Source organism: Emys orbicularis, chromosome 10 (genome assembly GCF_028017835.1).
Source record: "Emys orbicularis isolate rEmyOrb1 chromosome 10, rEmyOrb1.hap1, whole genome shotgun sequence".
In the NCBI taxonomy this organism is placed as follows: Eukaryota; Metazoa; Chordata; order Testudines; family Emydidae; genus Emys; species Emys orbicularis.
The window spans coordinates 26,108,394-26,134,748 of record NC_088692.1 but is presented as its reverse complement, the minus strand read 5'-3'; the positions used below and the strand labels follow the sequence as shown (position 1 = coordinate 26,134,748).

At 44.6% G+C, this 26,355-nt stretch overlaps 1 protein-coding gene across 1 annotated transcript in view; it reads right to left on the bottom strand.

The window, feature by feature from the left end:
* CARHSP1 (calcium regulated heat stable protein 1) overlaps positions 1 to 25,734 on the bottom strand; it is a 57,441-nt gene extending 31,707 nt beyond the window's left edge. The window contains 2 exon segments of the mRNA XM_065412463.1: positions 25,504 to 25,570; positions 25,573 to 25,734. Of these exon segments, the coding sequence (XP_065268535.1) occupies positions 25,504 to 25,570; positions 25,573 to 25,734 (229 nt within the window).
* Positions 25,735 to 26,355: the final 621 nt, after the last annotated feature.

Sequence of the window (26,355 nt, the reverse complement as noted above, 5' to 3'; positions counted from 1 at the left end):
AATGAGAGGGGGAGAGAATATTAACTATGTAAAAGATACCCCTACTTCTAGATTATATAAAAAGTCACTTTTTATTGTCATTGTCCTCTTTGTCCACCCCACACGCAAAAAGAAGCCCCCAACCCCTCAAAAAATGCAGAAACTATTTTCCCAAAATGATGAATTCCTATTGGCACCATAATAGACTACAGAGGAAATCTAATCTCACTTTTGACCAGGACAGGGGCCATGAAACTAAACAGATGAAGTATGTGAGACATTTCAGGAAATCTCTCAGCTTGGGTACATATATGCCGCTGTAGTACTTCAGTGTAGATTAGTGGCTCCCAAACTGGGGTTCGTGAACCTCTGGGGGTTAACAAAATGTTACAGGGGGTTCTCGGGAAAAAATTCCCTAATGGCGGACAGAGCTGTCAAATGGCTGCCCATCTGTCAAATGGGGCCAGCAGCTCAGAGCTCGTGGACTTCCAAGAGCTAAGCAGATCAAAGCAAGCATATCTATCACAGTGAGGAGATTTAAACTTCAAGACTCCTTATACGAAATAGGAAGGGAGGTGGATATTTTTTGCTGTGTTTAAAATTAAATAGGCTGCTGTGACGTTATTTACATAATCGTATAGATCATTGTGGCAACCACTGTTATATATTTGCAGCAAATATTGTACAAAGGTTGTTGTGTGAAGTGTCTATAAAAAGGTTATGATTTGCTGGTTATGATTATGCTATCTGCATGTGTGTATCATTTTTGTAGTTGAAGTTATGAATATTGGCTATGTACTTGTATCTCAATGTGTTTGATTCTAAGTAGCATTACTGAAGTGCCAGTCAAGAAACACTTAACTGACAATGGACCTTGGGAGACTCCAATCCACATGAGACGTCTTCTTGGGAACGTTCAGGTAGCATGTGAGCAATGGCTGCTCTCCAAAGAACTGAGTCGTGCATGGACATGTGACTCGCCCATGTGACTTGCCCACATGACTCCAGACTCCATCTTGCTGCTGTGATTTTCCACAGTAAGAACAAAGGGGTGTCCTTCCACATGGCAGAGAATATAAAGGGCCCTGGAAACCCCTCCATCTTGTCTTCAATCCTGCTTCTGACATCTGGAGGGACTTTGCTACACTGAAGTTCTGAACAAAGGACTGAATGACCCATCCAAGCTATGGATGTACTCCAGAGACTTGATTTGAACCTGCAGTTTATTCCATCACTGCTACAAGCCTGAACCAAGAACTTTGCCATTACTGTATGTAATTGATTCCATTTAACCAATTTCAACTCTCATCTATATTTCTTTCTTTTATGAATAAACCTTTAGATTTTAGATTCTAAAGGATTGGCATCAGCGTGATTTGTGGATAAGAGCTGACTTGTATATTGACCTGGGTCTGGGGCTTGGTACTTTGGGATCGGGAGAACCTTTTTTCTTTTACTGGGGTATTGGTTTTCATAACCATTCGTCCCCATAACGAGTGGCACTGGTGGTGATACTGGGAAACTGGAGTGTCTAAGGGAATTGCTTGTATGACTTACGGTTAGCCAGTGGGGTGAGACCGAAGTCCTCTCTGTTTGGCTGGTTGAAACCCAGCCTTGGGCTGTAAATGCCCTGCTCTAAGGAATTTGTCCTGAATTGATACTCTCAGTTGTGTCCTGCCAGGGGCAGCATCATTACAGCTGCTAGTGTTGGTTTTAAATGACTATGAAGAACAAGTTCAAGCTTTGTTGTAACGTGCATTGTTTGCCTGGTCTGCTCAAGACCTGAATGCTTGTGTAGGAGGAACTCTTTGAGTTGGCTTCTTAAATACCTTCATGCCATTTCACATCTGATACTCCTTGATGAAACATAGGAGCCAGAGGCACCAGTACGAGGGTCACGTGCTGCCCCCGTGTCGGCGCCCCCCCGCGAGTCCCTCCCTTTTTTTTCCGGCGGCCCTCGCGGGCCCCCCCACTTTTCCGGCAGTACTCCCGCCAGACCCCAGGGTGTGTGGGGGCTTTGCCCCCGCACCTCTTTTTTCTACTGGCGCCTCTGATAGGAGCCTTGTCTTATAACAGGCTTAATCAAAAGTGATACAAGCTACAAAAGTGAGATCTTGGAAGAGTGTTACTGTTTTCATAATGTAATAAAAATACTGTAATGATAAATAATTATTAATAAATAGTGTGTAATAAGCATGTCATAAAAACAAATTTTGTATTTCCAAGATCACTGCTTTTATAATTTATGCTGAGTTAAGGGAGAAAATCCCTGGAAATATTCATTTTTAGGAGGGGGTTCATGAGACTTGACATTTTAGTGAAAGGGGTTTGCGGGTTGTTGAAGTCTGGGAACCACTGGTGTAGATACCACCTACACTGACAGGAGGGGTCTCCCATTGGCATACGTAATCCACCTCCCCGAGAGGCAGTAGGTAGGTCGACGTAAGAATTCGAGACCTAGCACTGTCTGCACCAGGGGTTAGGTTGGCATAGCTACATCTCTCAGGAGTGTGGATTTTTCACACCCCTGAGAGACGTAGTTAGGCCGATGGAAGTTCCCAAGGTAGACCAGCTCCTTATGAACAGTTTCTCTTTCACACACAAAACACAGTAGCATCTACATCCAGTCCATACAGTTTCAAAGGGATTATCATTTGAACACTCAATTGGGTATATTCCAATGTGTCCATGTGCAGTAACATCAGAGCATGAAGAAGAGACCTGGGATCTCTGTAAATGTTTTTAGCTGGGGTACAACACTAGCTGGACAGAAGGCAATAGTGTGCGTGAAAGTGGTCCCTGAGAGGATACAGTACTGAATGCTTGTGCACGGGCACAAACAGGCCTGCTTAGCTATTCTGTATAAAGCAGTGGTATCCTGTGGCATGAGATTAGATTTAAAGGGACACTGTCAACACCACATTTGTGAAGTTGACTGATTTTTTAAAACCCGTTTCTGATAGATGATATGTCCTGAATTTACTTCCTTTTAAAAATCTTTTTTCAAGGGTTTTCCTGTTCCTCTGTTGATGTTCACAAGGGTGTTTTCAACAAGGGAGAAAATGACTAGTATTGATGAAACTGACTCCACACAAATACCTTTCTCTGTCCTCTGCTCCCCGCTCCCATCTGCGAAGAGGGATCACTTAGGAGACTCTGCTCTCTCACTCTCCTCTCCTGGAGAAACTGCTCTGCCCCCACATGTGGTGTCAATCCCTCAGAAGACTCCTATCCCATTCAACACATGCAAAATTTCTACTCACCCAAGGCAACCAGACAAGCAGGTTTCTCCAGCCTTCAACTATATTCTGACATGCCAGATGCACAGTCAAAGATTTGGTGCATTCAAAGTCCTCATCCTTTGAGAGCACTGAGCTCCTATTCCCAAACCACAGCAAAGTCAAGTACTTACAAAACAAAAATTGTGAAATAGCTTGTCCAAAAGTTTCCCCTTTAGTAATATACTAGTTTGCATATGAGTAAACTTTCCAAGACTCCTGCAGATGCGTCAATTAACACTAAAGTCCAGAGCGGTTGCACTGTGCTTTTGACATGCTAATGATTTTACAAAACATACAGAGCACTATGACACAGAAGTCATGCTCTCATGTCTAATGAAACAAGCATTGGGGAAAGAGACCATTTGCATTTAGCCCATTTGTTATAATCATGCAGTATGTTAACAAAGACTTTGGCATTGCCAGACTACGCCCCAGGTACATTTGAAACCTAATTCTAAAGTAGGCAGATACATTACGTGCAAGGCAAACTCTTAGAAAAGCTTTGCTTAAGAATGTAGCTAACCTTGTTTTAGCTAAAACCTTCCATGGAGATTTTGAATGTAGCAGAACAAAGCAGCCACTACATAGCAAGGAGCTGTCTACAGGAAGGTTGAATCAGGCATAAACACAATCTACAAGGTGCATTCATAAATTAGGGGGCATTTTTTCAGGTCAGTATATTCTATTGATAATGTAAACACACAAGATACCATTTAAGCAATATAAGATTTAAGGAGGAGAATGGAAGAGAGATGTGTATCAGACAGCATGCGTATTATTTCAATGGTTTATAGAGGGTACAGAACATTATGTAATAATATCCTGTAGACACGCCTATTAAAAATAAAAAAGGCAAGTCTCTCTCTTCTGGGTAATATGATATCCACCACCGCCGCTGCAGTTTCTTGCTTCCACTGGCTTAGCGGAAGGGAATCAATCAGGAACCTTGCAATAATGCTTTTAAACAAACAGAAAAAAGTGAGCTAGGTGCAGGCTGCCACAGGTAAATTGGTACGGGGGCTCGTCCTCCAGGCTCAAATCTAAAACCACACTATGAAGAGGACAATGTCTCCCTCTATCCTGAAGACCCTCTCCAAGTGATCTGAATATCTAAACTATCATATTTCATGCAGATTTGCTCAGTTTGCCTGAATCTTAAAACTACGGTCTTGTCTACACACAAAAGTTGTTCAGATTTAACTAAATTGGTTTAGAAACTGATTACGACCTTGTTTACATGGATTGAGAAATGAATTAACAAGATCAGTTTATAAACTGCTTTAAATTGATACAAGCCCCTAGTATGGGCACACTACTTTCAAATTCAGTGGTTTGTTTTAACTTAATATTTTTGTTTGTTTTACAGGATTAAGCTAAACCTTAACATGAAATAAGAACATCTACATACTAACTTGCAATGGTTAACTGAATCATCTATATCTTTCATTAAACTAATACAAGTTTGTGTGCAACTTATTATGCTGTCCCACTTTATTCCCCACTCACAATCTTTCCTCCACCCCCGACCCGAGTTATAGCTCATCGTCCTATGAACATCAGGACAGTCAAGTAAGCCTGTAAAGGACACTTCCCTTCAGGACCTGCACTCCTTGGGACCCGACTCTGCCTTTTGGCTAAGCACCCTTGACTCAGTGAAGCCAATGGGAGTGGAGGAGGGCACCCAGCCCTGCTTAGGAGGCACTTGCCCCAGCAAGATCGGCCTGCTGGTTTCTGTGGCAATACGGCCATGTTACAGCCTGGCATTTCCCAGCACCCAGCTAGAAGGCCGCCAGTTGCACCGGAACAGCAGCTGGGCTGGGAATAGACCCCAGACGCTCCACAGCCCAGCCCTTGTTCTAACTGCTCTCCTCCCACAGTTGGGAACAGAACCCAGGGGTCCCAGTACCAGACCCCAGCTCCAGAGTTGCCAACTCTCACACTATTACATTTTTCCTGGTTCTGGGCATCTACGCTGTACTCAGGTCCAGCCAGCAGAAAGCAGGAGCTTTCCTCACGTTCCCCTCTCCCCCTTGCTTAAAATGGCTACTATGTCCCATTGCTCTCAATGGAACAGAAGCCATATACTGCCCTCAGCCAAGGCGACTGCCACTTCTCCACAGCCTTTTCAGGTAGAAGTGAGGCTGCTCCTAGTAAAGATGGCTGCCATCTCTTATTGTTCCCAGTGGGAATGAGGTCCACTGCCCTCAGCTAAACCTGTCCCCGTACGAGGCCCAGGCAGAACATGAGGAAAGTGGAGGGGAACTGTGGAGAGGAGGGAGAGACTGTGACGTTGTGCAGTCTATATGGTTTTATAAAAACATGATAATAAGTGAATATAATGTAACTGGGATAGTTTTAGAAAAATATGGTAAAAAGTGAATATAACGTAACTGGGATATGCTTCATGCAAAAGGTCTCTTGTAAGGTATCATTACAAAGCTTATAATCTACTGAGTGTGATCATCTGATTTGTATAAATGTACCACTCTTGTATCTAAAACTAGAAATATAAAATATAACTCTGAGGGCCTATTGTAATTATGTAAAGTGTGGGCCATTAATGATGGTTTGGAATCTTGATGACTCCCATTGTCTGCAGATGGCTGTGTTTACCTGTGACTCTTCCTATATATGTGTGTGTGCTGGTAAGTGAGTAATGAAGTCTTGCAGTGACATGTGATCATGTCACCTGAACTGGAATCCATCTTTAACCTGGTGCTTTTCCAGTGAGGGGGGGTGGAAACCCAGAGGGACAAAGGGTTCCCGCCTTATTCAAAAGATATATAAAGGGGTGGAAGAGAACAGAGGGAGAGAGGAGCCATCATGAAGAATCCCCTAGCTACCACCTGAGCTGGAACAAGAACTGTACCAGGGGAAAGAATTGTGCCCAGGCCTGGAAGGTGTCCAGTCTGAGAAAAACTAAAGCATCTCTGAGGGTGAGATTATCTGTATTTAGTTTGATTAGACATAGATTTGCGCATTTTATTTTATTTTGCTTGGTGACTTACTTTGTTCTGTCTGTTACTACTTGGAACCACTTAAATCCTACTGTCTGTATTTAATAAAATCACTTTTTATTTAGTAATTTACTCAGAGTATGTATTAATACCTGGGGGAGCAAACAACTGTGCATATCTCTCTATCAGTGTTATAGAGGGCGAACAATTTATGAGTTTGCCCTGCATAAGCTTTATGCAGGGTAAAACGGATTTATTTGCGTTTAGACCCCATTGGGAGTTGGGCATCTGAGTGCTAAAGACAAGCACACTTCTGTGAGCTGTTTTCAGGTAAACTTGCAGCTTTGGGGCAAGTGATTCAGACCCTGGGTCTGTGTTGAAGCGGACTGGAGTGTCTGGCTCAGCAAGACAGGGTGCTGGAGTCCTGAGCTGGCAGGGAAAACAGGAGCAGGGGTAGTCTTTGCACATCGGATGGCAGTTCCCAAGGGGGTTTCTGTGATCCAACCCGTCACAGAGACCATGTGGATCAAGGAAACATGGGAGGGAGAAGGGAGTTCACAATGGGGAAAGAATTGGGGGGTGGGAAGGGAGGAAAAATGGAGGGGCAGGGACATTGAATGAGGGCAAGGGAAGGAAAGGGTGCCAGGATGCTACTAGGCAGGCCAGAGCAGGAAGGTGCGGGGAAGGGGAGGTCCAGTTTCGTATGTGTAAAGAAGAATGAATTTCCTCATGTAATTAACACGCACATGTTAGGAGTGAGGGGGGCTTTCACCTAGAGGTTAAAAGAAAAATAAGAGACAGAAAAAGCCACACACCTTACCACTAGATAACACTCCTGGGTAATAACAAGTGTTTCTAAAGATTTAGCCTGTCTACAAGTTACCTTGAAGCATGTGGGTCAGCATGTGTAATCAATGTTCCCTAATCAATGTTCCCTAATCAATCTTCCATAATCAATGTTTTATGGCCCATGGCAAAGAATGCTCATGCCCCCCACATCCATTCATTATTAGCCATTATTATTCATTATTATGCTTCTTCTTGAAGCACAGAGGCAATACGTAATACTTTTTATGCCATCTTTACTGACAGACTTCAGTCACAATGAGTTTATCTACCTCCCAACTGGTCTACGGATGGAAAGGGATTAAGCTGAACAACCTGAATTTGCTATTACTTGCACCTTCACTGCAACTGTTCTGTAGGCAGAGTAGCGCATGAGTTTTGGTTCCTATCCTGTTCTGTTACAAATTTCAGGCCCCATTTCTGCAACTGCGTGCATGTGGGCAGAGCATCGACTTCAAATAATAACGATGCATGCAGTTCCAGGATTTATTTCATTTCTACTGAAAAAGCCTTTCCCAGACTCTAAAGGTGACATTTTTCAAAAGTGCCTAAGTGATTTAGGACTTGCGTACATGAGGAAATGTACCCACATAACTATGCCAGTATAACTACAAAGCTGTAGCTATACCAGGATGACTCCACATGTGGACTCTCTTATTCTGGAATTAGAGAAGCTTTTTTTCAGTTTAGTTTATATTGCTTCCAACATCCCATTTTTGAAGATGAACTGAGGTGCTTTTAAAAAATTTACCTTAGGCGCTCCCTCTTTCCACCATAGAAAATAAAATAAAATACAACTAAAAATATATATTTAAACAGGATTGAGCTTTTTCTATAGAAACTGCAAGTGTCAATTACCTACAGTAGAACCTCAGAGTTACAAACACCAGAGTTACGAACTGACCAGTCAACCACATTTGGAACCGGAAGTACGCAGTCAGGCAGCAAAGACGAAAAAAGGGATAGTTTAAAAAAAAGATTTGACAAGGCAAGGAAACTGTTTCTGTGCTTGTTTCATTTAAATTAAGATGGTTAAAAGCGGCATTTTTCTTCTGCATAGTAAAGTTTCAAACCTGTATTAAGTCAATGTTCAGTTGTAAACTTTTGAAAGAACCATGATGTTATGTTCAGAGTTACGAACATTTCAGAGATACGAACAACCCCATTCCCAAGGTGTTTGTAACTCTGAGATTCTACTGTACTTAAATATCTTGCCAGCTACTTACTTGATTGAGATGCTTACCAAAAGCTTGAAAAGTTAGGATGAATGTGGTATTTAGACACTAAAAATGAAACATTCTGTTGTGAAGTTAAATTAAGCCATACAGGTGTGAACAGTACTGTATACATATTCTGTGAAAATTGCAGAGATTCCTTTCTTGCTTTTCATGAACTCACAAGGATAGTTCTATCAAGAAATATTCCCATGAAACCTGTCTTGACAGCATTATGGACACCAATAAATAACTAAATAAATAAGTTGCATAACAGACGTGGCTTTATTAAAAATAAAGAGGAGTGGAACTGTATATTTGGAGGATATTTTGGAAGAGTCTCTTAAGACAGGAAGTTGTGTAATAAGTATGTAAAACAAATTTGAGGAACTGTATTTCAAATTTGCTTTACAGACTCAGAAGCAACAGAGTCCAGAAAGAAATGTAAGCAATTAAGAAATATTTTCATTGCACCAGTTCGATAGCCTTTAGAAACTGCTAATCAAAATTCATTGGGGTTGAAAGAAGTGGCCCTTTGCAGTACATAGACCACAAAGTGTTTTGGAGCTTTTTTATCTACTGAATCATTTACATAACTGTTGCAGCACCTAGCAAGAATACATTTTAAGGAGTAATTCATTCAAAAATCTGAAAATTCCATTTGCAAACCTGGATTGAACTTAACCTTTGAAAAGCTTACAATAAAGTAGTAGTTGTACAAGCTTTAGTTTGTTATAAATTATAACAAGCACAATCAGCTGGCTCAGCACCTTCTGCCCCATCACGCATGCTAGCTTCAAGGTCCAAAACAAAGCTAACAGTGGTCCAGACACTACTTTTTTTCAACTACCGCTCAATCAATAAACCAAAATATCCAAAGGAAGGGGCCCCTACATTAGCCCATATCATTAAGTCAGGCCAGGTCAAAGGTATTTAATGGTGACCTGTAAAGGTGGGGCGGAGGTAATATGTTTGTTCTACTATTTGCTTCTGTATGATGAGTAAGAAGAGATGGGAAAGTTGGTGGAGGGGAGCTTCTGCTTGTTTCTTTTGCATCTGTCCTGGAAGACTGGACAACTAGTGAAATGACACCATCACTTGAGTTGAGAGTGAAAGCTGAACTACTGAGAGAGGGAAAAAATATACATATATTTTAACCAGGCTGTTTAAATCTGTACTTTTTGTTAACACCTATTCAACTTCAATGCCTAAAATACACTTTGGACAAAGGAAGACTTTGTCTAAGATCCAACCAAGTTCAGCTACATTGTTGGAGCACACAATACATACATTATCGCATTCCCAGGCAGTCCTCTAGGAACGACCAGACATTTCACTCCTGATATTTCTAAATGTAAAGAAGCGGTTGGGCAGGGATTAAAATGTTCTCAGAGTTTCTATATATCTTGGTGGAAAAGGGACTCAAGTCCAATAATTTTTTTAATCCTTTGCAGGGCACCTCTAACAAATTACTTCTATATGGAATTCCTAGTTAGTTTCTTCATTACATATTATCATGTAGGCAAGTTAGCATAAAACAAACAGCCAGTTCTATCATCAAGTTCTGAACAATGCTAAATCAGCAGAAATTCACAAGCACAACTGTTAGAAACTAGAGCATGGCAGACTAATCTCTGAAGGCTATGGATATACAGTAACTCCCCACTTAACGTCCTCTCGTTTAACGTTGTTTCAATCTTATGTCCCTGCTCAATTACAGAACATGCTCCATTTAAAGTTGTGCAATGCTTCGCTATAACATCGTTTGGCTGCCTGCTTTATCCACAGCTGGCAGCCCCCCTATCAGCTCCCCTACGTCCCCCCCGCAGCGGCGCGGGCAGGAGGCAGGGGAGGGAGGGGGAAGGAGCGAGGACGCGGCGTGCGGAGTAAAGGGGGGGGAAGAAGAGGCGGGATAAGGGTGGAGGCTTGGGGGAAGGGGTGGCGTGGGCAGGCCGAGGGTTGAGTCCCCCGCCCCTGGTGCTTGCAGAGTAGGGGAAGCTGCCGCTGCTGCTGTGCAACGTGCTTCTCCTAGCCCACAGCACCTTCAGCCTCCTTGCCTGCCTCATTGTCTCCAGTGCCAGTGGGCTGTGCCTGTGTGGGGTAAGGCGGGGGCACCTCCCAACTATAGTATTGTACTGTACTGTACTGTACGGCAAAAAAAAAAATTCCCTAGAACCTAACCCCCCCAATTTACATTCATTCTTATGGGGAAAGTGGATTCGCTTAACATCATTTCACTTAAAGTCGCATTTTTCAGGAACATAACTACAACGTTAAGTGAGGAGTTACTGTAGCTCCATTTTGGAGCTCCCACTTTTGCAGTACACAAGCATACGGTACAAACTAAGACTCCAACTCAAAAATGTGGACAGATTCCTATGCCCATATAAAACCATAAGGAAGTCAACAGGGTTCCACAAGGAGTGCAGGGGGCTGTCCAAATGGTTTCAGTTGCAGGACTGGGGCCCAGTATCAGTTCATATTTTCCTCTCTCTCCAGCCCTCTCAATTACTACTGCTAACACATGCACACTGAACATTGCAGAAGTCTTACAGTCAAGGCTCCCAGACATGAAGGTCGGGAGATACAATTCAGAACAGCGCTGGATTGATGGCTTCTCTCACACCACTCCATCAGCGCTCCAAAATACAGTTTTATTAAGTTACCGAGTGCCAAACTTCCCAAACCACTTGAAATTCTGGGTCCTTCCAATTACATTTACCACTAGTGTCAGGTGTAAGTGGTTACAGACGTATCAGGACTAATTAAAACATGACTAAGTATTGGTCTACACTTAAAAGAGTTATATCGACATAGCTGTGTCGGTCAGGGGTGTGAAAAAACCACACCCCAACTGACGTAGCTATGCCGCCATAACCCCCAGTGTAGACGCAGCTATGACAACAGAAGAGTGCTTCCATTGACGTAGCTAACATCTTTCGGGGAGGTGTAGACTGCACCTACATGCCAGTATAGTTCCCCTAAGTGTAGACATACCATAACTTTCCTCCCCAACTAAGGTCTTCAATAAAAAAATTAGATCATATTAAAAAGTGTAGGTTTATATTTGTAAGTATTTATGCAGCACAAATACCTGTTGGATTAGTCAAAGACAGATTCAGAAAGATTAATCCTATGAGGTCATTTTCCTTGCAAATGTTCCAGCAAGAAACAAGTGCTATGGTGCGATGCCAGCAGCTGCTTACACATTATACAAATAACTTGATCCCCTCACTGGTGCTGTGAAGAAACCACGGGCTACTGAAGTCTTTTCCCTCTCTGCTCTATACTTCTCCCTGCTATAATGCACCTGTCATCTCAGCTTCTCATCATATTAGTCATTCTATAAATCAACCTAAACATTTGAGTCTAATAATCTGAGTCTAATCCAACATTCAGACTCTCTAAAATCAATCCATCTAAAATTTGTGACTGAGACATCATTACCAATCTACTTCTGTATCAATTAGTGAGTCACAAAGATCCAATTATCTATAATCTTAGTAAATGACAAATTCTCAATTTCTGTAGAGAAGAAGGAGGGAGTAGAATTCTCAATTTCTGGGGAGGAAGGAAGAAGGTGGAAGAAATGCCTTTGATCTGTCAAACTCTCCCTACCCCTCAGAAAATTGATTAGTCCCTAAACAATCTTTTCAAGACCATGGTAGATATTCTACCACAACAAAGTATTAGAACCATACTCCACATGCATAAAATTTAGTGTCTTTCCCCACATCTCCCCGGACCAAAAAACAAATAAAAAAAGCCCACCACATAATGACACACCTACTTAACCTGCACTAACTGACAAACTTCTCAGGTTTATTTAAATTCCATTAGCATCAGACAAAAGGAGCAGATTTTCCATACACACTCTCAAAGCAGGGAGAGAGGGGGAGATACCTGAGTTCTAATAGGGAAGCGCTAGCAGCCCATTTAATGGCTACATTTCTCTGCCTTTCTCCCCATCTCTGTGCATCTCTCCCGTTTTGTATATTAGCGCATGTCTACACTAGCAAGCTTACAGCGGCACAGCTGTACCGAGGCAGCGGCACCACTGTAAGATCTCCTGTGTAGCTGCTCTATGCCGACGGGAGAGAGCTCTCCCGTCAACATCATAACACCACCTCAACAAGCGGTGGTAGCTATGTCGGCCGGAGAAGCTCTCCAGCTGACATAGTGCTGTGCATACTATCACTTATGCTGGCGAAATTTATATCACTCAGGGGGATGGAATATTCACACCCCTGAGCGACATAAGTTTTGCCGACATAGGCTGTAGTGTAGACATGGCCTTAGGGTCTGCTCCTCCCTCTACCACTCCACAGAAGACCTCCAGTAGCAGGAGATAGTCAGCACTGCATCCTTGCACAGTAGGGCTTAGCTTCCTCTGCTCCAGCTCCTGTGAGGGATTCTCCTGGAGTACTTCTAAAAATGAGGACAGACAAGAAAAAAGAAATCTCATAGTATCCTCACCAATTTAACCCTCTGAGACAGACGTGGTTCAGGTATCACTCTGGAAACTCATCCCCTATTAATCAGATTAAATGAACCTTAGACTGCTAAATGATTTAAACTACTGCAGGTACCTTATATATAATGGAACAGCTCTCCTAAGCAATTGAACTGAAGACTGGGAATCTGTACTTTCAAAAACAAAATTATTAAACCAAATCAGCAGTTGCACTAGTCAGGAGAGAGTGGCAGGATTAATATATTTCAATTTTTAAACCACTTCAGGGCCCCCTGTCATTTTTATATTAAACATGGCAAAAAGGCAGATTTATTGAGCAATGATGATAGGATTTTATAAGTACTACACTCTTACTCTAGCTACTGCAACCCCAGAGGCATTTTACCCTAACCTGTAGTCAAACACCTGACAGTTTAGCAAATGCCAAGCAATCAGAGCACAACAACAGAACCATATTAAAAACTCAAAGAGTCAAAGTTAGGCCACAAAACAAACAAACTGAAAAACTAAACTTAAATGAGAACAGCATAAACTAGCAGATCAAGTTTGGGACAGGGAGCCAAAAACTACTGAATTGTAATCCTGAATCTGGCCTCTGTAAAGTCATTTCACCTCTGTGCCTCAGTGTCCCTATCTGTAAAACTGGGCTGATATCTACCTACTTCCCAGTGGTGTTGTGGGGATTAGCTGGCATTTGTACAGCACTTGAGAGACATAACACCTGTTTGGAACTAGAGGGTTGTCAACATGCTAATGCTAGGAAATATAAAGCATGTTATATAGAGTTTCTGTCAAGCCACAATTCTTGTCTCATTGCTCTCCATGTGTATGATACAGATTGGGATCAGGTTGAAAATAAACTGGCTGCCAATCAGACTGAGAGAAGTAATGATTATTCTCTTTGCTATGCCAGCGGACAATTGCATCAACTGAAGGTGTATATTATTCTCTTGTAATCTTGCTGTAAGGCCAGAAAGTGCTTGTTACTTCTGAATCTTCCTTCCCTGTGACCAGCTCCAGTCCCTGCTCAGGTTGATACACCCAGAGCTTTGCAAAGCAACAGCAAAGTGAAACTGAACCAAATCTTGTCAATTTCACCCTGCAGTAGCAAAGGCAGCAGAGCTGACTGTCCTTAGACTCAAGTCTGCTCACATAGATTCACATTCAGATTTTCCTTAGGACCAGAAGCACTAGATTCAATTGGATTTTCAAGCTCTGAACAAGAACATCAGTCACACTTCTAATAGTGACCAATTTAATACACAAAATCACTTATGCATCATTTCAAGGTAAGGGCTTAATCAACTATAATACAAAATCAAATGTTTAGAGTCTCACGCAAAACTTCTCAGTTAATTTAACTAAGATATACAGGACAAGCGCTATTTAACATTCAAATGCCACAAAACTGTTTCCTCTTCAAATGTATACATTACATTACCAACTACCTATATTACAGAGAATGTAGCCACTTTACCTTCTGTCCAATTAGATCCCTTCCCAACCAGGCCTTGATAGCACAATTAATACTACAGCACAATTAATTGATAGCACAATTAATACTACAGCAAGTAGGTTCAGTAAATAACTTCTGTTTTCCCACACTGTGTAATAGTGTAATTACAAGTGTAATATCTTGGACTTCTACAGTACCTTCTAGTGAGGCTCAAAACTGTTTTAACAAACTAATTAATTAAGCCTTAAACGATACCTATGGGTAATTTATTATTCCCATTTTACCCGAAGCCCAGTATGCCAACCTCAGCCATGGCATAGGCACAGCTAGGTTGATAGAAGAATGCTTCCATCAACATAGCCACTGTCACTCGAGAAGGTGGAAAAACCTCTTCCATTGTGTAGGACACATCTACACTATGGCACTGCAGTGGCACAGCTCCAGTGCAATAACTGTGCCACTGTCGCGCCCATAATGTACACATGGCCTGAGGCACAGAAAGGTTAGAGTAGCTTTACTCTGAAAAGCAACAGTGCAAAACCAGCACCTCTACTCAGCAGACCAGCTCTACAGCTGGACTCAGAGTCAAATAGTGACCAAATTCAATTTTATTGTGAGCCAAACGTCTATGGGTGTGAATCTGGATTCTATTACCTCTTTGCATCAACAAAATTGTTTACTAAGTTCCAATTTCAGGGCCAAAAGTTACACCAATTTGGTGTAAACCTAGTACAAGCAATGGAACTAGCAGGCATCAACAAGGGCATAAGTATTATTTATGTTTATTATGCTAGTGCCTAGGGGTCAACTGAGAATGAGTGTAGGGGGCTGGGGGCATTGAACTTTTGTTATGATGATGTGGGAATGGAAAACTCTTGGTTTAACTTTGCAAACCCATAGTGACTTCCAGGGCTGGCATTAAGACAAAAGGGGGGGTCCTTTCCCTGTCTTTTGGATCCACTTCCACTTGCCAATATCTACTTTTAAGGTCCACTTTTAAGCTTCTACAGGGTATCATCTATTCAGGAAAATGGTAAGAATCCTTTAAAAACAACTTCATTTAATTGTCTATAGTCCACACCGAATCTTGTGCTGCCCTTCTTTTTCTTCATCAGCACTACTTCAAAGTCACAAGAATGAGTAACCATGGAACCCTACAATGTCACTTTCAGGGTCACTTCTCAGACACACTTTCTCCACACAAATCAATGGCAAAGCCAGGAACAGAACCCATCATCCAACTTGAGAGTCTTCTACTTAACCAGTATTTCATGCCTCCTTTGTACAACAAAATCCTTCATCTACCATTATCTACCTAGAGGAAGCACTTTGGAAAGGCCTTGTGCGGTATTTCATAATCGTTATTGACAGATTTGCTCTAAGTACCATCTGAAATAAGAAGTAACTTAACATTCTCAAGTCAAAACCTACAAAGCAGATCACATTCCATCTTACTAGCTGGCTGTTAGCAGGGCATACAGGCCTGGATACTTTTTTGAGCTGTGCTGACTGCCAGTGGCGCTGAAACACTTTTTACAGTGAGGGTGCTGAAAGCCAGTGGTCCCCAAACTTTTTACTTCGCACCCCCCTTACCCTTGTTGGCGCCTCCTCTCCCCAGAGCAGAGCCCCAGGTACAGGGCCAGGAAGAGACCCCCTGGTGCAGGCCCGGCATCAGCCAGAACCCCGGGCATGGGGCCAGGAGCAGAACCCAGGGCCTTGGGCCAGCAGCACCGGGACCCTGGGCGTTGGGTCGGTGGCCAGGATCCCACATAAAACCAGGGGGTTCTGCAGCACCCGCCACGCCCCTAGTTCCAGTGCCTATGCTGACTGGCATGGTCATCCTGCTCTTGGTCAGAAAAGGCTGAATCATATTTGTTTACACTTCAGCAACTGCTTCATGGACAAGCATCTGTGGAAAGAAAATGCCTAACGGCCAAGGTTACATTTCTAAGTGTTGATTACAACTCTTACATAGCCTTCAGATATGATGATTATTTCATCCCCATCAAGTACCTGAGAGCACAGCAACTTCCTCTAAGCAGTTTTTTGAAACAACCAACCATGCATACACACATCAGCCCAGGAAAACCACGTATCACCACTACCAAGAAGGCAAGAGCCCCACTACTGTGGTGATAGGGCCTATATTAGTATCTAGATAGAACATTTTGCTTCATTACTTGCTTTGTCAGCAGCATGACTTATTCACTCTGCCCATTGCTTGGGTTCTGGTGAACACAGTAGTATACAAAAAAGTAAACTTTAAAGTAAACTGGAAGGTCAAACTCTAATGTTTCCTGGACACAATACACTCCTTGTCTGGATGTTATCTGAAACTGCAGCAGTGTCAGAAAATACACAGGCCTGAAGAAAAACAACACTTCTGGAAGCACTGCAAGACCTCGGGCTTTGGGTTAAAGGGGATGGAGTCATTTCCACAACTCAACACATGCCGTCCTCTAAAGGAAAAATGCCTCCATTTTCTTCAGCCCAGCTACCTAGAAGTTCATCAATCAAGGGAAATTTACGAGCAAACACTGGACCTGGTTACCAACCTCTTCCTCTCACCGCGGAGCACTTGTTGTTAACAGGAGAACTTGTGCAGGTAACTGCTGCTGACCGGGGGAGCAGGGGATTCATAATATGCCCTCTGAGGCATTTTTGTTCAAGTTTAGTTACAGACAGGACCTTCTGATAACAAGGCACCTGGACCTCAATTCTCTATTGATGGAGGTGTTCTGAAAAGGGGACTCTCACATTTCTACACAGAGCAGGGCTAGAGGACTATGGTAAGAAAGGTGGATTTCTGTCTACACTACACTCTCCGCTGTTTCTGCCATTGGTGGATAATTAAAAGTCCTAATTGCCTCAGCCATGTCTGCACTGGGATGTCTTTTGTGCACCAGCAATGTCAAAGCCCAACATAATAGACTATTCTAGTACTTCTTATAATGTTTAGTGTCTTAAATTGAACACTTAAGGTTCTATTACTCTCCTCTGCTGCCCAGTGCAGAGCACCCTAAGCACACACAGGGATCTGAATAGCACAGCCAAGCCAACATGGTCCATGGATGTCTCTCCACATCTGTCTGGGAGGGCTGGAAATCAGATCCTCTAGATGATATGCTCCTCTCTGAATTCAGCATCTTTCCCAATGGAAACCCACATGGGAGTTGGTGTCACTAGCTGCAGTGTTAACTTGCTCTCCCATAGCACCTACCCCTGTCTCAGACAAAGGGTTCCATGCAACTCTGAAGGAGGAGCCTCGGTTCCTAAATCAGTCATGCTGTCCGGCACACGTGTGTGTTTGGGGGGAGTTCACTAAGCAATATAGCGGGACTGCCTATACAACCTCAGATCAGCTTGAAGGCACACCATGCCCTCGAGACGCTGTAAGATGCAGACATTTTCAGAGCACTTTCTCCCGGCCAGCAGGTTTTCTCCCCCACAAGGCAGAATCCAGGGCAGACTGCTAGATTAGCATAAAATATCCAATATCCAAACAATGGTTAATGTAGCATATCTTAACATTCATTCCCCTATGCCCGTTACATTATTAACGCAGTTTGGAAACTGGATTACAGTCTCTTAATGCTGTGTTCTAACACGGCTGGTGTCACTTCCCAGCAAGAGATTCAGAAATGGCAACTGTTATTAAAAGGGATTTGTTATTTCAGTTTATCCATATTCATTTTTATTCATCCCCATGCAGGAGAAGCAGCACAATGGCCCTAAACATCCCACTTGAGTGCAGGGATCACTGATGATTTGCAAAGGAACAGAAAATGGGGTCTGTGCCTCTTTTGTTTCTTTGTGATGTGTGAAGGAGGCTGGGAAAGTTTCCCCCACCTCCACTACCACCTCCCAACATCTCTTCCCCTGCTTGTTTTTTTTTTTGCATTAGAAATTCAGATATTGTCTGATCTGTTTTTCCTGGAAGACTCTATGAGTGAATGAAGAACTAGTAAAATTATGACATCAGAGAAACCATTAAAGTGAACCTTGATTAACTGAGATGGGAAGTGATTTTTATTCAGGCTATTTAAACCCTACCCCTTCAGTTAAGCTCTGAGAAAGCTCCCACTCTGAGTCACCAATAAACCCTACAGCAAAAACAGGGAAGATAAGATTTGACATGTCTCACATTTCTGGGGGGAGGGGACAAGTATAATTTTTATATATTCCATATAATTTTCATCTATATGGGAAAAACACATTTCAGGCCTTCTTTATACATCAAAGAGACAAAGAGAGCACAAACCAATTTTCTCACATACACTCTCTCTCTCTGTCTCTCTCTCTCTCTCTCTCTCTCTCTCACACACACACACACACACACACACACTTTGCTGATCACATTTAAAGTATAGGGCCTTACTCTCTGCTCTGGGATGAATTTCATCCCTAGTGAATTGCTTCTTAATGTGTGAATTTTCATACTACTGAGCTGAGAAAAATGGGTGAAGTTTTCCTCTAAAGTGATACTGCGAATGCTTGTTTATGAAGAGTCACGTCACAATCTTTCTGCCAGGATACTTCCTCATTCACATCAAGCAGAGATCATGCCGTACGAATTAATGCTGCAAAAGCAGTGAGGCCTCAACAATGTTTGAGCAAGAACCACGGGGTGAAGGGTCTCTCTTGCCTCATTTAATGTTATTCTTGGTGGCATAAGTCAGACATCAGACACCACAAATCTGCACACACAGATTATGAAAATGAAAAAGAGCATCGAGAGAAAATTACAAATCCATTACCCAGCTAGCAGAGGTCAACTTAAAGCAATGGAATTACAGATCTGAACCAGAAAACAATTCAAACCTACTACAGCATCAACCTCAGCTTTGAATTATCCTCTGTGACCCTCAAGAGACAATCCTGCCATAGAGTAATAAAAATAAATGAAGTGAGAACAGTTTAGAAGTCTGAGGAAATGAAGATAACTGGTCTTCCCAGAGGGCTGCCCTGGACACGATGAAAAGACAGTATTATACAGAGGCAGGCAATACAAAACAAAACAACTCTTTGGAATCTTTTTAGGAAACCGTCTTTTCCTGAAACAGAAGAGATGGTAATTACTTGGATGAACTCTCTCTTTAGCTGTACTAGTGCAGCTTGAGAGTGACTAATCAGGCATAGAGAAAAACTGTTCTCTCTTGCCACAGAGTGCAGGACAAGAGGCAATGAGTTCAAACTACAGCATAGCAGATTTAGATTAAATCTCAGGAAAAACTCCCGAACTGTAAGAACGGTAGGAAAATGGAACAAACTGCCTAGGGAAGTTCCTTCACTGGAGGTTTTCAAAAGGAGGCAGGATAGCTATCTTGGATGGTTTAGACCAGGCCTGCACAACATGCGGCCCGCGTGGGCTCACTGTGCGGCCCGCGGGGGGTGAGTAGGTGGGCTCACTGTGCGGCCCGCGGGGGGTGAGTAGGCAAGCGGCGGGTGAGGGAGGGGGGCTGAGGAGGCGAGTTGGCAGTGGCGGGAGGTGAGGAGGCGAGCCGGGGGTATGGGGTCTGAGGAGGCGAGCGGGCAGGCAGTGGCAGGGGGGCAGGCGAGCTGGCAGCAGAGGGGGGGGGCTGAGGAGGCGAGCGGGCAGGCAGTGGTGGGGGTGCAGGTGAGCCGGCGGTGGGGAAGGGGGGCTGAGGAGGCAAACGGTGACTTGATGGCTGACCTGGTCTACTGATCTGGTCTGGCTCCCATCCCTCTCCAAGGGTTGCAGCTGTCTGTAGGTGCTGCCTTCCATGCCTTCCTCATTCACATCTCATTCATTCAACAGGGCAATTGATTACAAAGTGGGGGGGAAGATCTTATTCTACTTCTAGCAAAAAGACATTTTTCTTTTACCTTAATTATACTACCTTAGGAGCCCACTATAACATATTACAAAGGTTCAATACTGCTGTTTTTTAAATTAATGGAGATATCCTATCTCCTAGAACTGGAAGGGACCTTGAAAGGTCATTGAGTCCAGCCCCCTGCCTTCACTAGCAGGACCAAGGACTGATTTTTGCCCCAGATCCCTAAGTGGCCCCCTTAAGGATTGAACTCACAACCCTGGGTTTAGCAGGCCAATGCTCAAACCACTGAGCTATCCCTCCCCCCCTTCTGGGGAAGGAGGGTTTGTTTCCGCGGGGCGGGCGGCGCTGGGGGGGGGGTTGTGTTTCGGGGGGGCTGGGTGGCGGGTTTCGGCGGGGCCAGGGGGGTTCGGCCCTCAGCCGTTTTCTTTGGAGTAATATGGCCCTCGCCACTTTACGAGTTGTGCAGGCCTGGTTTAGACACAACAAATCCTGCATCTTGGCAGGGGGTGAGACTAGATGACCCTTGCAGTCCCATCTAACCCTATGGTTCTACGATTCTATACCAAATCACCATTATCTATCCTCCATTTCTCTATAGAGTATTTGATTGTCCTTTTATTCTACACAACAGACCTGTGGGAGAAGTAAACAGTTTACTTTTTTTTTTAAACCTATCACCTTCTAGAAGAACACACATAGCCTTTTGTTTCCTTTTTCTTACACAAACTTATCAACTTCCTGCACTTTCTGGTGGCTAACAGATCAATTGGACATGGTCTGCACTCAGCTGTGCGGCCCAACACCCGCTGTTCCAACCTCATGGGCGGACGGTGGCCAGTCTTCTTGCTAGAAGTCTCTTCGTGGATATATAATAAGTGAAAAGCTGACGAATGCTGGCCCCCCATTCAGATCCAGTCCCCCACTGAGTTTCAAGCAAGCATCTTTTTGATGAGTGGCAGATCCTGGATTAATCCTCAGCTTTCCTGACTGAAATCCAAAATATCTACAGAGCTAGATTTCCACAGTAAAAACCCATTAGCTCCCTCTGAAAGTTATTCTCTACAGGATTTCCCTGGTCTTAAAAAGGGCTTCCACCTCTTTCCTTCAAAGACTATTCCACAGTAATCAATCTAGCTATCTGTCAGGAGATTCTTCCTGGTATTTAACATGTAATTTCACCGATGATCATGCTACATATGTAGCATCTTTTATCATGAAGAACCCCAAACCCCTTACCAAGCTATATTATACATAGCTTTAATCTACTGGACTATCATGATTACATTTCCCTCTTTCCTGGAAGATGCTTCTACAGTACTTCCTAATATTGTACACTACCATGTTCTCACTTCCCCCTACCCACAGAAGTTAGTGGCCATTTGACCAATATATCCATGATTAGTTCTTTTAATCTTCCCTCAGAAATCAAGCCCTCCAGGTCTTTAATCATTCTAGTTTCTCTTTCCCCAGCTCCTTCCACGTTATCTACGAATTTCCAGTACTGAAGTACCCAGAAATTAGTACAGACTGCAAGGGAGATATCATCTCTTTCAAACACATGCCTGTCTATAGGTGTTTGACAGCAGGTTACTATCTTTGGTGTTATACACAAGGCCCTGATCCAAAGCCCACTAAAGCACCGTTTCTCAAATGCGGCCACCAGGGGGTTCCCCTGCAACCACGACAGCTTCCTGGGTGGTGATGGGGGGCGGGGGAAAAGCATCAGCCTATCCCCCTCCCTCCCTGTTGCTCCTCGATGCGCCACTTTGCGGAGACTGATGGGGCACAACGCTGAAGGAGCAAGGTGAGTTCTCTACCTGAGGGAGAACAGGGGGGACTTAGTGGGGCTCGGACTTCAGCCCTGGGGTGGTTGGACGGCGGGGACTTAGGGAGCCTGGCTGCAGACTAGGCTCCAGCCATGGGCTTCAAACGCCAACCCCTGCCATGCGGCGGCGGGCTCTGATCCCTGCTCTGGCTGCATGGCGCTGATCCCCAATTCCGCCGGCGGCCGCTGGCCCCAGGCGCTGACCCCCGTCCGTGTGCTCCGACCCCCAGCCCTAGTCACTGACCCCAGGTGCCGACCCTGAGCTCCAGCAGCTGCTGGCCCTGGGTGCAGACCCCCAGTGCTGGCCTTGGGCTCCGGCGGTTGCTGGCTCCGGATGCCAACCCCTAGCCCTGGCCGTGCACTCCAACCCCCAGCCGTGGCCATTGATCTTGGGCACTGCTCCTGGATGTCAATCCTGGGTTACAGCAAGTGCTGGCCATGGGTACCGATCCCCAGCCCCAGGTGCAGTTCCCCAGCCCGAGTCACGCAGCAGCAGGCACCAACGCCAGGCTCCAGCAGGTGCTGGCCCTGAACGGCGACCTCCAGTCCTGGTTGCGCAGCAGCAGGCTCCGGCGGGTGCTGGCCCCGGACACTGACTCCTAGCCCCGGCTGTGCAGCAGTGGGTGCGGACCCCAAGTGCCAACCCTGGGTGCTGACCCCTGGCCTCAGTAGCACAGCAGCAGGTGCTGGCTCTGGGTGCTGACCCTCAGTTGCGTAGCAGTAGGTGCTGATCCCTGGCCCTGGGCGCCGGTCCCTGGCCATCCAGCTGTGGGTGCAGACCCTGGGCTCCTGTGGGTTCTGGCCCAGGGCGCCGACCCCCAGCCCCAAGCACCAACCCCTTCCTCCGACTACACGGTGTCGGGGCCCCCCATCCATCACCCTTGGCCTCTGCGGTCTCACCCTCCACTCCTCCATCCATCCTCCCTGGCCTCCGCTGTCTCACCCCCGACCCCTCCGTCCAGGTCTTAACTTGCCAGGACTTGCTGTGAAAAGTGATATTAACAAACCTACAAATATCACTTTTCACAGCATTATTTTAATTATTGAGTCCACAAAAAAACCCTACATAAATAAACTGCAATGATCTGGATGTGTATACATGCATATTTATTTGTTTTTCCTAAAGTTAATTAAGTATTTTAGGGGAAAGTGTCAGTGCGGCCACCAGCAAGAGTTGGTGGCCGCACTCTGAGGCCACCAAAAAATTTGTTGTGAGAACCCCTGCAAGTCAATGGAAAGACTCCCATTGACTTCAATAGGTATTGGAGGCTCTGAGTACATTTGAACTTTCAGATTCTTTTTGTCCTACAGTATACCTTCAAACATATTTCTGACTGTAAGCTTGTAAGTGCAGAGACCATGTCTACTTCCACACTTGTACAACTCCTAGAACAAATGAGGCCACGATCTTGCTCAGGGCCTCGTGGTGCTAGCATAAATTAATTAATAAATACTACAAGCCAAAATTAATTTGGGCAACCAAATTTTATACAGTATTTGGCCAAGGTGATATAGCACTTTGCTAGGATGAAAAATAAGAGCCAGCAGGTAAATCCTCTGATCCAAATCTGAGTGCTTCATGGCATATTTCAATGCTACCATCACAGCAGCTACACAGGAATCAGACTTAATTCAGACCTATAGTGAGCCAACCGCCATTATTAATAAAAGGCTGGAGAAAGAGAAATATTTATATCTGCCAAATGGAAGAATATAAAAATAAGAGAGATGATTTAAGCTAAAACAGACAGTAAAAAAATCAACTTCACAAACAACAAGTGTCCAGAGTATCATTTCAAACAGTCTCGATTTAAACACAACTGTTCACCCTCTCTTTTTAAAGAGATCACACCTGGCCCCAAATAAAGTTTTGTAAACAGCATTCCTTAGCATTAGTTTTGTAAATCCCTACAGAAACACTGCAGGGGAAAAAACAAACTGACATCCACTCCCAGTAGTATTTGCGACACATATTTTGCAGCAACGGAACCCAAAAGTAAAACTTGGTGCACTTGGTCTGTTTCCACTGTTGAGAGCTATGCAAAGTTTGAATGGACAGCATAAAAGACAAAGTAAATTAGACTTAGTTTTTTTCCCAGCTTTAATAATCTGAGGTGCTAATTAATACAAGAAATATTGTTATTATTTGAAATGTGCAACTGTCCCTGTAAAAAGACAACATAAAAGATTTTGTGCACTTTATTGTTTTTTCGTGTCTATCCTACAAAGTCCAGAATAATGTAAGAAGGGTTGTTGTTTTTTTCCTTCCTACAGGAAAAGCTTGTCTTCTGGGCTCTTCTTTCTCATGCATTGCCTAAATTTATGTTTACTGCAGAAAATTTTTTCCTTTCCTTTCACTTTAAGTGAAAAAAAGTGAATTCCAAAAAGGTTTACAGAGCAAACACTGGTCTTAAGATGAATTCCTTCTTGTTAAAATAAATTCAGTGGATGAGAGAGATGATGAAACCTCAGTGTGATTCACCTTCAGTGAGTGTTAGGAGTGAGTCCAGACCCAAACCTATTTTTTTTTCCAGGAGGCACTTAAAAGTCCAGTCACCAAATATGCTAATTATAGAACCTGTATAAGTACAAATCTACAACAGTACACTCACAAAACTGAAATGAAAGGACCTTTTCAAAACTTCTATACTAACTGCCCCCGTTTAGCAGGGACAGCCTCTACTAAGCAAAAGATCTGTTATTTGCCCTCCCGCTCCAATGAATTTCAGCAGTTAAAAAGAGGTCTCCATTTTTCTTCACCAAATGTCCTTACTGATAGCTTTCAAATGCTGGCAGGTCTGAAGATGAAGAAATCAGTTGTATGCCACGGGATTTGGGTAGTCTGCGTTCGTGGCAGTCATGTAAAAGGCACCATTCAGAAGTGAATGGAGGAGGGTGGAGAGAAAGGGGGGTCGGAGGGAAGAGAGAAAGGATTTGCTCCATCGAGCTGATTCTACATGCAAGAGCATCAGCCATCACCCAAAAAGAAAGCGTGAGGTGGCTCCACTACTTGGCTCCCAACCCAACCACACACAGCCAGATCTCTTCTTTCAGCCATTGGGCGAGGAGTGCACAGTCCCCTCCCAGGCTCTCTGTTTACTGAGCCTCCCCGCTCAACACGCACTTCACTTCGGGCTCGTCCGGAGCAGCAAACGAGGCAGAACAGAGGCTATACGGGGCAGCCTCTGGAGTGCGCCCAGCGAATGAGGGCTTGCGGGGGATGCAAAGTAGAAGGGGAGAATCGGAGAGTTCCCCGAGCTCTGCTCTCTACTTTAGAGTCACTTGCAAAGCAACCCCAGCCCATTGTTACAACCGGATGTCTCACTCCGGCTAGCGCACACTGGTTGCACAGCCTCCCCGGCCCCTCGAGGATGGCTTCGCTTGACAGCCAGCTACAATCTGTAGCAATACCCTGCCCCACCCCAGTACCGGGAAACCACAGCAACATGAACTCTGCATGCTTCCCCCTCCCCGGGCTCCAGGTGCATGTCGCGTGACTTGCAACAATCTGCATGCTCGTCCCCCGTGCATGTGGCTGTCCCTTCGCGGCCAGGCTGCAGGCTCCCCCGTCGTCCGTGCAAGTTGCTTTGGTGGCACGGCATGTTTGCGCCCCCTCCACCCTCCCGCCCGCTGCATGTGGCTGCAGTCCGTGTGCAACCGGCTCACTCACCTTCCGGGGAAACTTCTCTCTCTCTCTCTGTGTGTCTCGCTGTGCACCAGGCTCCCGCGGCTGCACCTTCTGTAACTCCAGGGGCCAAGCGGCGTGAGGTAGGCAGGGCTGAAAGCGGGAGCCACCCCCTAGCTGGAAACAATCGCACGGGGCGGGGACAGGGCTCAGCGCGGAGGAGCTGGGGCCCCCAGCAGGGGGACATGGACTGTGGAGGGGCGGGGCTGGGGGCATGCAGAGGGCATGCAGCAGGGTAGGGGGAGCGGAGATACGGGGGGGCGGGATGCCAGGGAAGGGGGCCAGCGCTGGGGGTTGCATGCACAATGGGTAAGGCTTGGAAGGACTCGATTTTTCTCAGTAAATGTGGATTTTACTGTACATCCCCCAAGTCCCATGAAAAAATATTTCCATCGGGGATCATCAACATTTACAGACAGGCAAAGGAAGAAAAATGCTGGAGAACTTACTAGAGTTTGATTGAGGGGTATTTACACTGTGTTTTCTGCCACTTTGCGTTTTCCCAGGTACAAAGCTTTCATTTTTTTGAATGGCAGGGCCTACTGTCATTAACTAATTATTGGCTGAGAGCTCCCGATTGGCTGAGCCCCCTGCCCCGCCCCCCCATAATTTCCCGCAATTGTGGACATTTAAATGGATAAAAATTAACAATGCTTAAAAATAAACGTTGATATTATCCATTGGAATGATAAAAAATTAAAAAGTGAATTTTGCCAAGCCTAAGGCTGGGAGAGCCCTAAGTGCTGGGTCTGCTCACAGTTTGAAAACGAACCCCCCCGCGTCTCACACAAGAATAAAACAGCCCTTCTGCCTAGTGGCTTGAAAGCCCTGCTCCCC